Source organism: Ovis aries, chromosome 9 (genome assembly GCF_016772045.2).
Source record: "Ovis aries strain OAR_USU_Benz2616 breed Rambouillet chromosome 9, ARS-UI_Ramb_v3.0, whole genome shotgun sequence".
NCBI classification, from domain to species: domain Eukaryota; kingdom Metazoa; phylum Chordata; class Mammalia; order Artiodactyla; family Bovidae; genus Ovis; species Ovis aries.
Genome location: NC_056062.1, coordinates 43,112,055 through 43,124,584, shown reverse-complemented (window position 1 = coordinate 43,124,584; position 12,530 = coordinate 43,112,055). Strand labels below are relative to the sequence as shown.

At 39.6% G+C, this 12,530-nt stretch overlaps 1 protein-coding gene across 6 annotated transcripts in view; it reads left to right on the top strand.

The window, feature by feature from the left end:
* The window catches only part of PDE7A (phosphodiesterase 7A), a 107,214-nt gene that overhangs the window by 60,345 nt on the left and 34,339 nt on the right, over positions 1-12,530 (top strand). For all 6 annotated transcript variants that reach the window (XM_060393438.1, XM_060393437.1, XM_027972998.2 and 3 more), the window contains one exon: positions 3,845-3,928. In XM_060393438.1, coding sequence (XP_060249421.1) covers positions 3,845-3,928 — 84 coding nt within the window. The remainder of the gene's footprint in view (positions 1-3,844; positions 3,929-12,530) is intronic.

Here is a 12,530-nt window from a genome sequence, read left to right as displayed (position 1 = left end):
TCAAAAAATCAAGTTTGCACTAGTATAAGTTAATTTTGTTATCTACTGTTATTCAGGACTGAGATATCTTTCATTAGGAAACTTTGCATCACTGTTGCAGCATAAATGTCTGTTACTTTGAAGTGGAATCTAGAAACCAAAACGTGTTGCGGAAGAGAGGGGCATCTTAAGAGTTATAGGTAATTAAGAAATCTCTAGCTTTATAACTGAGACTCTTTTACCAGTACACAACTTTAAGATGCATCCTGATGATTCTTCATGAAAAGTCTTAGATTTGCAGAGTTGCTGAGTACTAAACAGATGTCCACGGTAATGTGAAAAAAGACGAGATCACGAAAAATACCTAACCTCATGGTCCTGGCTCTGGATGTGTTTGTTCTCAGTTGGCTGGTGAGAAGGCCATGCGTCTTCTCCTAGTCTTGGTTCTTAAATCTTTAATGTATTACTCAAGTCCAGAGGGTAAATTAATTTGATGTGTGTGAATGTATAATTTTCTTTCTGGCTCCCTCTCTTTGCCAGATTTTTTCCCTTCATCCACACACTCCTTGGTACCTTGTACTTTAGTTCATAATATTAAAAATGTACTATTAAGAGTGCAGGGACTTCCCTGGCGGTCTAGTGGTTAAGATTCCGTGTTGCCAGTGCAGGGGGGATGTAAGTTCAATCCCTGGTCCAGGAGCTAAGATGCTACATGGAGTGGCCAAAATTTTTTCAGTAAATTAATCTATTTTTAAAAGATTCCAGTGGACACCTTTACTCATCTTTTCTTACTGTCTTCTCTGGCTTGACTATTCTCCTCATGCTCAGAATTCCTTGCTCGGTTTCTACAATACTGAGTCATCCTTACTCTTCACCTGCTTCTGGAGTGGTTTTTTTCCCCCTCATTTCACTAACTCCTTCTTCTCCTCGTAAGCCCACGTGTTCTCCAATGCCCTGTTTGTGTCATCTTCCCTTTTTTCCCCCTTAATTTACTTTGTGTATCATATCTGCCTAGTTCCATTCTACCCTAGCACATATCTCCCCCAGGAACGTGGAGCCTTTTCTTCCTCACCATCTCCGTCTCTCTGCAGAGATGTCCGCATTCTGCTCTTCTTAAAGCTTAGGCTCCTGTCTGCTTCACTCTGTGGAATGTCTCCACGTGGATGTGCCATGGGCACTTCACATTTAACAGGCCTGTTAAAATGTTTGTGTTCCCCAAGTCTGTATATCTGATATTCTTTCACCATCTCAGAAAAAGGAACTTGAATCTTCTATTATCAGATCAGGAACCTTGGCATCATTCTGGTTTTCATTTTAAATTTATTTTTAATTGGAGAATAATTGCTTTACGGTGTTGTGTTGGATTCTGCTGTGCAACTCACGATTCAACCATAAGTGTACATAGAGCCCCTGCCTCTCCAGCCTCCTCCCAGCCCCACCCCGGCGCTCTAGGTCGCCACCGAGCCCGGCCTCGATCCGTGTGCTGTGCGGCAGCCTCCCCCGGCTGTCTGCTTCCTGCAGCAGTGTCCGTATGTCAGAGCTCCTCTCTGTGCGTTTCACCCTCTCCCCACCACTGTATCCGCAATCCATTCTTTGTGTCTGCATCTCTCTTCCTGCCCTTTGACTAGGTTATTCAGTACCATTTTTCTAGATTTCATATATATGCGTTAACAGTCAATATTTGTTTTTTCTTTCTGACATGGTTCACTCTGTATGACAGATTCTAGGTTCATCAGCATCATTCTTGACTTGTTTCTCACTTTAGTCTATGTCCGCTTCATCAGCAGATCCTCTTGACTGTTACCTTCAAAGTACATCCAGAATTTCACCACGCCAATGCTGTTACCATCCCAGCTGAAACTGCAGTTACTCAGTTTCTTATTGTTAGCTGCCGACACATTGTTGTGCATAAGATCTCCAGAGCTTACCGTGCGTAATCGAAACTTTATTATCCTTGACCAGCGTCTGCCCGTAATCACTTCCCCCCAGGGCATAGCTGTTGCCTCGATGAACGCACTCATTCCTTAACTGGCCTCCCCGCATCTACCTGTGTCTCTGTACTTGACTCTCTAATCTATACAACCGTAAACGTTTTCAGATCTAAGTTAAATCCATCTTGCTCCTCTGTTCTGAATCTTCCAGTAGTTTTCTACCTTAGAGTAACAGCCAAAGCTATTATAATGGCCCATGAAGGTCCAACATGATCTTGCCTGACTGTTTCTCTGACCCCACCTTCTATCAGTTACCTTCACTCATCTCACTCCAGCCATGCTGGCCTCTCTGCTTGATTTTGAATATGCCAAGCAAGCTCCCATCGCAGGATATTCATGCTTGCTCTTCCTTACGTCTGGAACCCTCTCTGCCCAGGTGGCCATGAGGCTCGCTGCTTCCCTGCCTTTAGGTCCCTGCTCAGATACTCTCTTCACTGAGATCTCTGACTACATCATGAGCAGCTTCCCAACCTGGCCACCCTCACCTCCCTCCCTTTTCATTTTTCTCTGCTTTCCTTTCTCCATTTTACTATTACCGTCTTCCATAGAGTGACATTATTTATTTGCTTTATTATTGGTCTCACTGCATGAAAGGACGCACTTCATGAAGATAAGGACTTTGTGTATTTTGCTCACTGCTATATTTCCTGACATGCAGCAAGTGCTCAGTAAACATTTGATCCAGAGTGAAGGCATTGCCACATGAGAGAAGTGATTAATCATTATAGGATAGACTCACAGTGGCTGACAGGCCCCTTGAAATGAAGCATAAGCAGGAAGGCGTTCCAGGCAAGTGGAATTGTAAGCAGGTGTAGGCCCTGAAGACTTAAAGGTTATGAACTTGGAGGCTGTGAAAGTGTAATGGGAAAGTTCCTGCCTTTGGAGCCCACAGAGTTAGGTTTAAATCTTGACTCTGCTTTATACCAGCTTTGTGGCCTGTACGTGCTCTTTAACATCTAGAAATCTCAGTTACTGGATCTGAAAATGGGGGTTAAGATTCCTGTCTCTTGGGACTTCCCTGCTGGTCCAGTGGCTAAGACTCTGTACCCCCATTGTAAGGGGTTTGATCCCTGGTCAGGGAACTATTAATAGATCCCACATGCTGCAGCTCACACCTGTTGCAGCCAAATAGATAAATATTAAAAAGAAAAAGATTCCTATCTCTCAGAGTTGGTTAGAGAATTAAATAAAAGGATGTCTTCAAAGCGCAGAATACCTGGCACAAGGCTGCAGTGGTTATGTTGCTGTAGGTCCAAGAGTCACATGGATACAAGAGGCAGATACTGAGCTTATCAGCAGCAAAGTTTACGACCGAAGACCTTGACTATACCCACTTTCAGTGAGAAAAGAGGTTGATCAAATTAAATGTCTCAGGCGAAATATCTAATGTTTTAATTTTCTATACCTTTCAAAAAGTAGGAGAATAGGTACTATATTTTCTATTTCTTTATATCCCGTATAGCCTATAGTATAGTGCTAGGCAGAGTAGACACTTGGTAAATATTTGCTTCTCACTGTGGCTTTTTAAAGTTTCCTGCTCAGGATTTTTTTAACTCCATGGGAGTAATAAGATATGAGTTTGGATTATCATATACTTGAGTCATCTTTCAGAAGGTGACTCTAAAATAGAGATTATAATTACTGAAGGGGAGGTTTAAAAAAAAGAAAAGAAAACTGTTCATCTAGCCTTACAACTTAGTGCTGAAAATTTGTAAACCCCTTCAAATAAATCAGCTCTTAACTACCTATTCCATTCATATCATTAGTAGGCCATTCCTTGTGAGTATGATACCACTAAGACCTCTACTGCATGTGGGAGCTTCTTCCTGAAAAACAGCCGTCTCAACTTTCGTTTTACCCCTGATTCTGTTTAGGAGATGTACGTGTAAGGAGTCGAGCAGGATTTGAATCAGAAAGACGAGGTTCTCATCCATATATTGATTTTCGTATTTTTCACGGTAAGTGTTGGCAGATATACTATTTCTCTCAGACTTCCAGTAAACTTCGGGTTTTCATAAAATGATGTAATTTTCCAAAAGGGGAGAAAGGAATACAAGAAAAAACATGTTCAAAATGTTTTCAAAACATTAGGTCATGATAAATGACACTTTATTCCTAAATAATGTTTGTAAATGTTTAGAGGCAAGTAGAGTTGGAAATTATAAAAATATGAAAGCTAATAATAGTTTTTCTTCTTTCTAATTTAAATGTGAAATTACTTTGGTACATTCTTTTCTTTTTAAAAGCTGCATTTTCAAAACAGTTTCATTCTAAATGTTTTGTCTTCACTACAGTAGATAAGTGTTTCTGTGCAAATGATATTTTATAAAGGTATTTCATCACAAGAAGGTGTATCCTTTGAATTTATTTTTAAAAATACATATAACCTTGAAAGATGTTTTTGAAAACAAACATTGTTTGGTTCCAGCGCATGATGAAGAAAAAGGAAAAGACAGAACTTCTAAGACCCTTGAATATTACATATTAAATCTGTTTTTGGAGAAGTTCTACTTTTGGTAACATTGGATAGATCATTCATAGTAACACTCAGAAACATCAAGAAAACTGGACTAAATAATAAAAGACTATGTATTTGAGTGTGTGAGAGTACCATCGAGGCAGGGATGAGCCTGGCTTTCAGCTGACTTTTCCCCTTAGTGGCATCTGCTGATGCTGGGAAAGTGAGTGAGAAGCTTAGCAGAGCTTTTTGTTGGACACCTGAAGCTAGAACAACAAAAACAGATGTTTATAGCTCACTGGGGCTGGGGGATTGTCCTGGTAAACTCTCTGTGCTTAAGTTAGAAATTCCAAGAGCTGTGTGTTTAGAAATAAATCCCAGCTTTAAAGTATCTCAGTCAATGATTAGATTAAGATTATATGTGATTTTTTAGGGCCTCTAAGTCACCTGCCAGAAGTCAATATTAAACCTCTTTGGAGGAAGCAGACTCTTGATTTGGCTTGGGAATATTTTATTGAGAATTTTTGCATTTATGTGCATGAGAGATAATGGTCTGTAGTTTTCTTTTTTATATATAATGTTTCTTTAGAGTGAGTTAGGAAGTGTTGCCTCCGCTTCTAGCCTCTGAAAGGGATTATAAAGAATTGGTATAATGGGGATGACCCAGAAAGATGTTATGGGGAGGGAGGTGGGAGGGGGGTTCATGTTTGGGAATGCATGTAAGAATTAAAGATTTTAAAATTTAAAAAATAAAAAAAAAAAACCCATATACTTTTTATCACACTATATTTTTAAGAAAAATGGACCAATTATTAAAAATAGGTCAAAAGATGAAAAAAAAAAAAAAAGAATTGGTATAATTTTTTCCTTAAATAATTCACCAGTGAAACCCATCTAGGCCTCGTGTTTCCTGTTTTGGAAGGTTACTGATTTAATGACTTAGATTATTTAGTATTAATAGATATAAGTCTTTTCAGATCGGCCAGTTCTTCCTCTGTGAGTTTTGCCAGACATTTACTGTGGGATTAACCTGGTCAGGCTCCTGGAGGTAAATCTCACAAGCTTCCTCCTGTACTCAGCTCATGCCTAGACTTCCCTGAAGGTTTTACCTCTCAAGGAACCCTCCAGAAGCTCACCAACTGTGTTCAGGTTCCTCTGCCCCAGTACTGGCTCTCAAGGAGGTTTCTGTTTGTGAGTCTCTGCACCAGTAAGTTATCTCTGTTCGCCCGTCTCTCCAACCTTGGGGCAGTGAGTCACCTGGTGTCCCCACCTCTTCAGCAGATCCTGGAAGAGTTGTTGACTTTTCAGTCTATTCAGCTTCTTGTGTGTTGTTAGGACAGAATGGCAGCTTCTCAGCTCCTTCTGTGCAGTTCTAGAAACCAGAAATCTTATGTTATTTTTAAGTGAAACGATACAGTAAGTATTTTGAATTTCTGTTCTAGTTCCTATCATGGAAAATATCACTGGATATAATCCTCATAAACTAAAATTCTCTGGGGCAATTAATAATTTTAAGAGTGTAAAAGAGTTCTGGGATCAACATGTAGAACGTTGCAGTTACCTCTCTAAAAGCGTGACATCCTGAGGTTTTATAGCAAATTATTCAGGATCTTTTAAAGGCTGCTTATTGGCTTCCCTGGTGGCGCAGATGGTAAAGAATCCGCCTGCCAATGCAGAAGACACAGGTTTGATCCCTGGGTCAGGAAGATCCCCTGAAGAAGGAACTGACAACCCACTCCAGTATTCTTGCCTGGAGAATTACATGCACAGAGGAGCCTGGTCGGCTACAGTCCATGTGGTCACAAAGAGTTGGACCACAACTTTGTTAGGGACTAAACAACAATTAGTCTCACGGCTCTTTAAATTCTTTCAGATTAAAAAAAGGAATCATTCAGAGTTATTTCTGTGTAGAGCAAATACAGTATTAAAGAAGCACATATAATACTCTGTGTAAATATCTATAAAAAATCTTTGGAAACAAATATTAGTAAAAAAAATATGAATAGCATAAAAGAATACTCCAAGCTTAGATGTGTTTTTTTTGGGAAAGGAAGAGTACTTTTTCTTTGTAACATTACATTAGAACTTGGTAACATTGGTTGCCTCCAGGAGGGAAACCAGGATGGCTTAAGGACATGAGAAAGGAAATTTTTGTTGTACCCCCTTTTGAATTTTGGTTCATGTGAACATATACCCATTGAAATGTTTAGATAAAATTCTTTGTAAATATTGTAATGTTACAAAAATTGGCTCTGAGTAAGAATATCAGTAAAATGGTGAAGTCTACATATTGACCTAAAGAAAAATGCAGTTGCATTGTGAGTTCCTAGGCTTTAACTGAATTTAGTGAAAAAAGAGTCCAAAATGCAGTACTTGGATGCAATCTCAAAACGACAGAATGATCTGTGTTCGTTTCCAAGGCGAACCATTCAATATCACAGTAATCCAAGTCTCTGCCCCAACCAGTAACGTGAAAAAGCTGAAGTTGAACGGTGCTATGAAGACCTACAAGAACTTTTAGAACTAACACCCCCAAAAGATGTCCTTTTCATTATAGGGAACTGGAATGCAAAAGTAGGAAGTCAAAAAACACCTGGAGTAACAGGCAAATTTGGCCTTGGAATGCAGAATGAAGCAGGGCAAAGACTAATAGAGTGTTGCCAAGAAAATGCACTGGTCATAGCAAACAGCCTCTTCCAACAACACAAGAGAAGACTCTACACATGGACATCACCAGATGGTCAACACCAGAATCAGATTGATTATATTCTCTTCAGCCAAAGATGGAGAAGCTCCATACAGTCAACAAAAACAAGACCAGGAGCTGACTGTGGCTCAGATCATGAACTCCTTATTGCCAAATTCAGACTTAAATTGAAGAAAGTAGGGAAAACCACTCAGCCATTCAGGTATGACCTAAATCAAATCCCTTATGATTATATAGTGGAAGTGAGAAATAGATTTAAGGGCCTAGATCTGATAGATAGAGTGCCTGATGAACTAGGGACGGAGGTTCGTGGCATTGTACAGGAGACAGGGATCAAGACCATCCTCATGGAAAAGAAATGCAAAAAAGCAAAATGGTTGTCTGAGGAGGCCTTACAAATAGCTGTGAAAAGAAGAGAAGTGAAAAGGAAAGGAGAAAAGGAAAGATAAAAGCATCTGAATGCAGAGTTCCAAAAATAGCAAGAAGAGATGAGAAAGCCTTCCTCAGCGGTCCATGCAAAGAAATAGAGGAAAACAACAGAATGGGAAAGACTAGAGATCTCTTCAAGAAAATTAGAGATACCAAGGGAACATTTGATGGAAAGATGGTTTCAATAAAGGACAGAAGTGGTATGGACCTAACAGAAGCAGAAGATATTAAGAAGAGATGGCAAGAATACACAGAAGAACTATACAAAAAAGATCTTCACGATTCAGATAATCACAATGGTGTGATCATTCACTTAGAGCCAGACATCCTGGAATGTGAAGTCAAGTGGGCCTTACAAAGCATCAGTATGAACAAAGCTAGTGGAGGTGATGGAATTCCAGTTGAGCTATTTCAAATCCTGAAAGATGATGCTATGAAAGTGCTGCACTCAATATGCCAGTAATTTGGAAAACTCAGCAGTGGCCACAGGACTGGAAAAGGTCAGTTTTCATTCCAATCCCAAATAAAGGCAATGCCAAAGAATGCTCCAACTACCACACAATTGCACTCATCTCACACACTAGTAGAGTAATACTCAAAATTCTCCAAGCCAGGCTTCAACAGTATGTGAACCATGAACTTCCTCATGTTCAAGCTGGATTTAGAAAAGGCAGAGGAACCAGAGATCAAATTGCCAACATCCACTGGATCATTGAAAAAGCTAGAGAGTTCCAGAAAACATCTATTTCTGCTTTATTGACTATGCCAAAGCCTTTGACTGTGTGGACCACAACAAACTGGAAAATTCTGAAAGAGATGGGAACATCAGACTACCTGACCTGCCTCTTGAGAAATTTGTACACAGGTCAGGAAGCAAAAGGAGTATGTCAAGGTTGTATATTGTCACCCTGCATATTTAACTTATATGCAGAGTACATTGTGAGAAACGCTGGGCTGGAAGAAGCACAAGCTGGAATCAACATTGCCGGGAGAAATATCAATAACCTCAGATATGCAGATGACACCACCCTTATGGCAGAAAGTGAAGAGGAACTAAAAAGCCTCTTGATGAAAGTGAAAGGAGAATGAAAAAGTTGGTTTAAAGCTCAACATTCAGAAAATGAAGATCATGGCATCTGGTCCCATCACTTCATGGGAAATAAATGGGGGAACAGTGGAAACAGTGTCAGACTTTATTTTTCTGGGCTCCAAAATCACTGCAGATGGTGACTGCAGCCATGAAATTAAAAGACGCTTACTCTTTGGAAGGAAAGTTATGACCAACCTAGATAGCATATTCAAAAGCAGAGACAAACAAAGGTCCATCTAGTCAAGGCTATGTTTTTTCCAGTGGTCATGTATGGATTGTGAGAGTTGGACTGTGAAGAAAGCTGAGTGCCAAAGAATTGATGCTTTAGAACTGTGGTGTTGGAGAAGACTCTTGAAAGTCCCTTGGACTGCAAGGAGATCCAACCAGTCCATTCTGAAGATCAGCCCCGAGATTTCTTTGGAAGGAATGATGCTAAAGCTGAAACTCCAGTACTTTGGCCACCTCATGCGAAGAGTTGACTCATTGGAAAAGACTCTGATGCTGGGAGGGATTGGGGGCAGGAGGAGAAGGGGACGACAGAGGATGAGATGGCTGGATGGCATCACTGACTCGATGGACATAAGTTTGGGTGAATTCTAGAAGTTGTTGATGGACAGGGAGGCCTGGCGTGCTGCGATTCATGGGGTTGCAAAGAGTTGGATGCAACTGAACTGAAGTGAAATAGAGGATTTGAATATTATAATTGTTAAAAGATGTTGGAAACCTTGAATACACCTAATGGGGCTTTTTGGTGGGAGAGGAGTTAGAAATGGTCACACTGTTGGAAGTAATCTTTCATGGAATTAAAATAGGGTGTTTATCTTCTAAGTCAGTATGAAACCAGGAGCAAAGAATATAAAATCTAAAGGCAAAAATATGATCAAAGATGTCAGTAATGGCAGTAAAGGTAAATGAATGAAATAAATACTCCTCAGAGATAAAGATGCCCAGATTGGGTGAAACATGAAACCTAATGGCAAGAAGTGGTCAGAGGCAATGTGAGGCAGTCCCAGACTTGAGGTTCCTCAGGTTTGGGGACTGGGCCTGCACGCTGACCTCCTGATGTGGAGCCTCTGTGGTCTGGCGTCTCAGGAGTCCACACAGCTTCCGAGGACTGTGAATTCTCTTCCCGACCCCATCGTGGCAAATGTCCTAGACTCTGGGCCACAGTTGAAAATTTGCTGTGAAACTGATCCTGCAGTTATTGCCAAACAGGAGTGTCACTCTAAGCCGAGATGATCATTTAGCTTGGAGGGGTTTTTAAGATGGAGAGAAGTGAGTCATTCTTTCCTGCTGGTATAGTAGGCTCTATTCATCACACCACTCAGAATTCTGAAAAGAAAAAATTTTAATCTGGCATATTTTGTGAAGTGTAATCTTAAAAAGATTTCTTAGTCCATAAGAAACAGTGTTTGGCTTTACCATATCAGGGTGCGTTCTCCTCTAGCTATTTAGCCGTTCAGGGAACAATTACAGGCCCCAAGTTAACAAGTGGAACCTTGATAATAATTTTATTACATAGATATCACATAATCTGCCTTGAGTTTCTGTGGTTTGGATTATCCTTTGTCATAAATCATTATTTTTGTTTTCGTGAGGCCTGTAAATGGATTTTCACAGTAGGATTTGCCATGTGGATTATCATGCAATGAGTTCTGACTTTGAATCTTTCTAAAAGGGTATAAGGAGGCAAAAGAAGAAACTTAGCTGAACATGGAAATACATTAAATACAGAAGCAGTGTTCAGCCTCACTCTTAAAACAAATTCCTATCAGATGTAGCAAGTTAAGCAAATGAGCCACTGAGGCACTAGTGATAGAAGCTCACATTACAAACTAGGCATCAGGAATTTTAAACATGTTTTTTCCTCTTTGATTTCAACACTAGAAATGTATGCAAAGGGAATAATCTTATACAAATGTGAATGTAGGTGGGAAGACATTCATGTTGGTCTTATTGATAATAGGAGCATGTATTAATTAGGTTGTGATGTTACTCACTGAAGTATTTGAGGGTAAACACCAAAATGTTTAAAACCTACCCTCAGATGTTCAAAATAGAATTAGGTCACATACCACACCATGCATGTGCACACATGCACACACACACACACACACACAGTACAAAATGGTAAAGCAGGTGAAATAAAATGTTAACAGTGGCAAATCTGAGTGAAGAGGTATGTGATAAAGAGTATTCCTTGCACTGTTTGGCTTTGTAACTTTTTGTGACCTCCAAACAAAAAGCTTTAAAAGTATGGTAATTAAATTATGCATTTATTAAGAATCAGGGGTTTATGCTCAGAGTACACATTTATTAGCCAGTATTAGATCATATCTGTGGTTGTTTATAAAGAAGGGAGAGAGTTCAGACTTGGGAGGACATTTTGAAACTGCCCTCTATTTGTGATTACAGAGGGTGGAGGGATTTTTATGACCAGGAATCCTCTTTGCTAGAAGTGTTTTCCCAAACACCTGGTGTGTTGTAAACATGCAGTCAGGGTTAGTCTGTTGCAGATTCTGCTTTAAAAGTTAAATCTTCCCTCAACTAATGGATGTATCCTACAGAGGCTTTCATTCTTAACTAGATTTTGTTGTTGTTTGGGGGGTTTTGTTTGGTTGGTTGTGTCTTGATTTCTAATGCTTTAAGTAGACGGTTCATGCTAGCTTCTTTGTGAACTTACCAGGTGTTATTATCTTGGTTCTATGGGACAAGAAAACAAAAAAATTTTCCCAGGTATCATTGCTCACTAAAGAAATTTTATGAAGCCTTCGTTTACCTCTGTTTATGTTCTTATTACTTACCTTATAGTGCAAAAGATAATGTATATCACACATATTTGCATGGTTTGAGAATGGGATTTTTCATGTAAGGAAGTCATTGTTGATATTATTTTAGGATGCTCAGAAACATTCCTTGGGGTACTGTTGTGTACTAATATTTTCTTCTCTGGGTGTTGGTGATTTAGTCGCCAAGTCATGTCTGACTCTTGAGACCCTACGGACTGTAGCCCGCCAGGCTCCTCCGTCCATGGCAAGAATACTAGAGTGGGTTACCATCTCCTTCTCTAGGGGATCTTCCTGACCCAGGAATCAAACCCAGGCCTCCTGCATTACAGGCGGATTCTTTACCAACTGAGCTATAAGGAAAGCCCTCCATTTTTACAGTTTAGACAGAACTTACATATCAGTGGAAATTATATGATGGGTTGTGTTTATTAAGAAATTTGGAAGATCTTAACTTATTAAAGATACTGCTGAAATTTTCAGATGCTCACATTAGTCAGAAATTTTTATTTAGCCCAAAAAGAGATGTAAGATTGCTTACTGATTGAGAGCAGTTTCTGGTGATGCTATTAAAAGTGTCATAACAACCCTTGAGTATTCACACTATGCTAATCACTAATTACTTGTTTAGATAGCAAAGAGCTAACACTGGTGCTTCTTACTTAACCTCTTTGTCCCTTGTCTGTCCCCCAAAGCTATACATGGAATCTTGTAATGATGTTGAAATCTGTAGGATTATTAGCAGATAAAGCAGTTGACTCTTATCGTGTGATCATTTTATAATATACACCTTTTTTTTTTTAAAGGCTTGGTGCACTTTCTCAAGAGACAATTGATTCGTTTCTGGCAAATATTTCAACTTGAGTGTTAGCATTGACACTTCTTTGACAGCTACTGAAAAACTTCAACATTCATCCCATTCTTACAAGATCCCCAACCTTCAGACCTGCTCTGTCTAGGAATTACTTCCACTTAGGTCCAGATTTCAGGTCCTCTGGCTTTTATAAAATGATTCTTGATGTCCCTTGTGCAACTAATTTTTCAGCTGCATAGTCTCCTTACCTTATGTTGTGAAGACTGACAGTTTTGA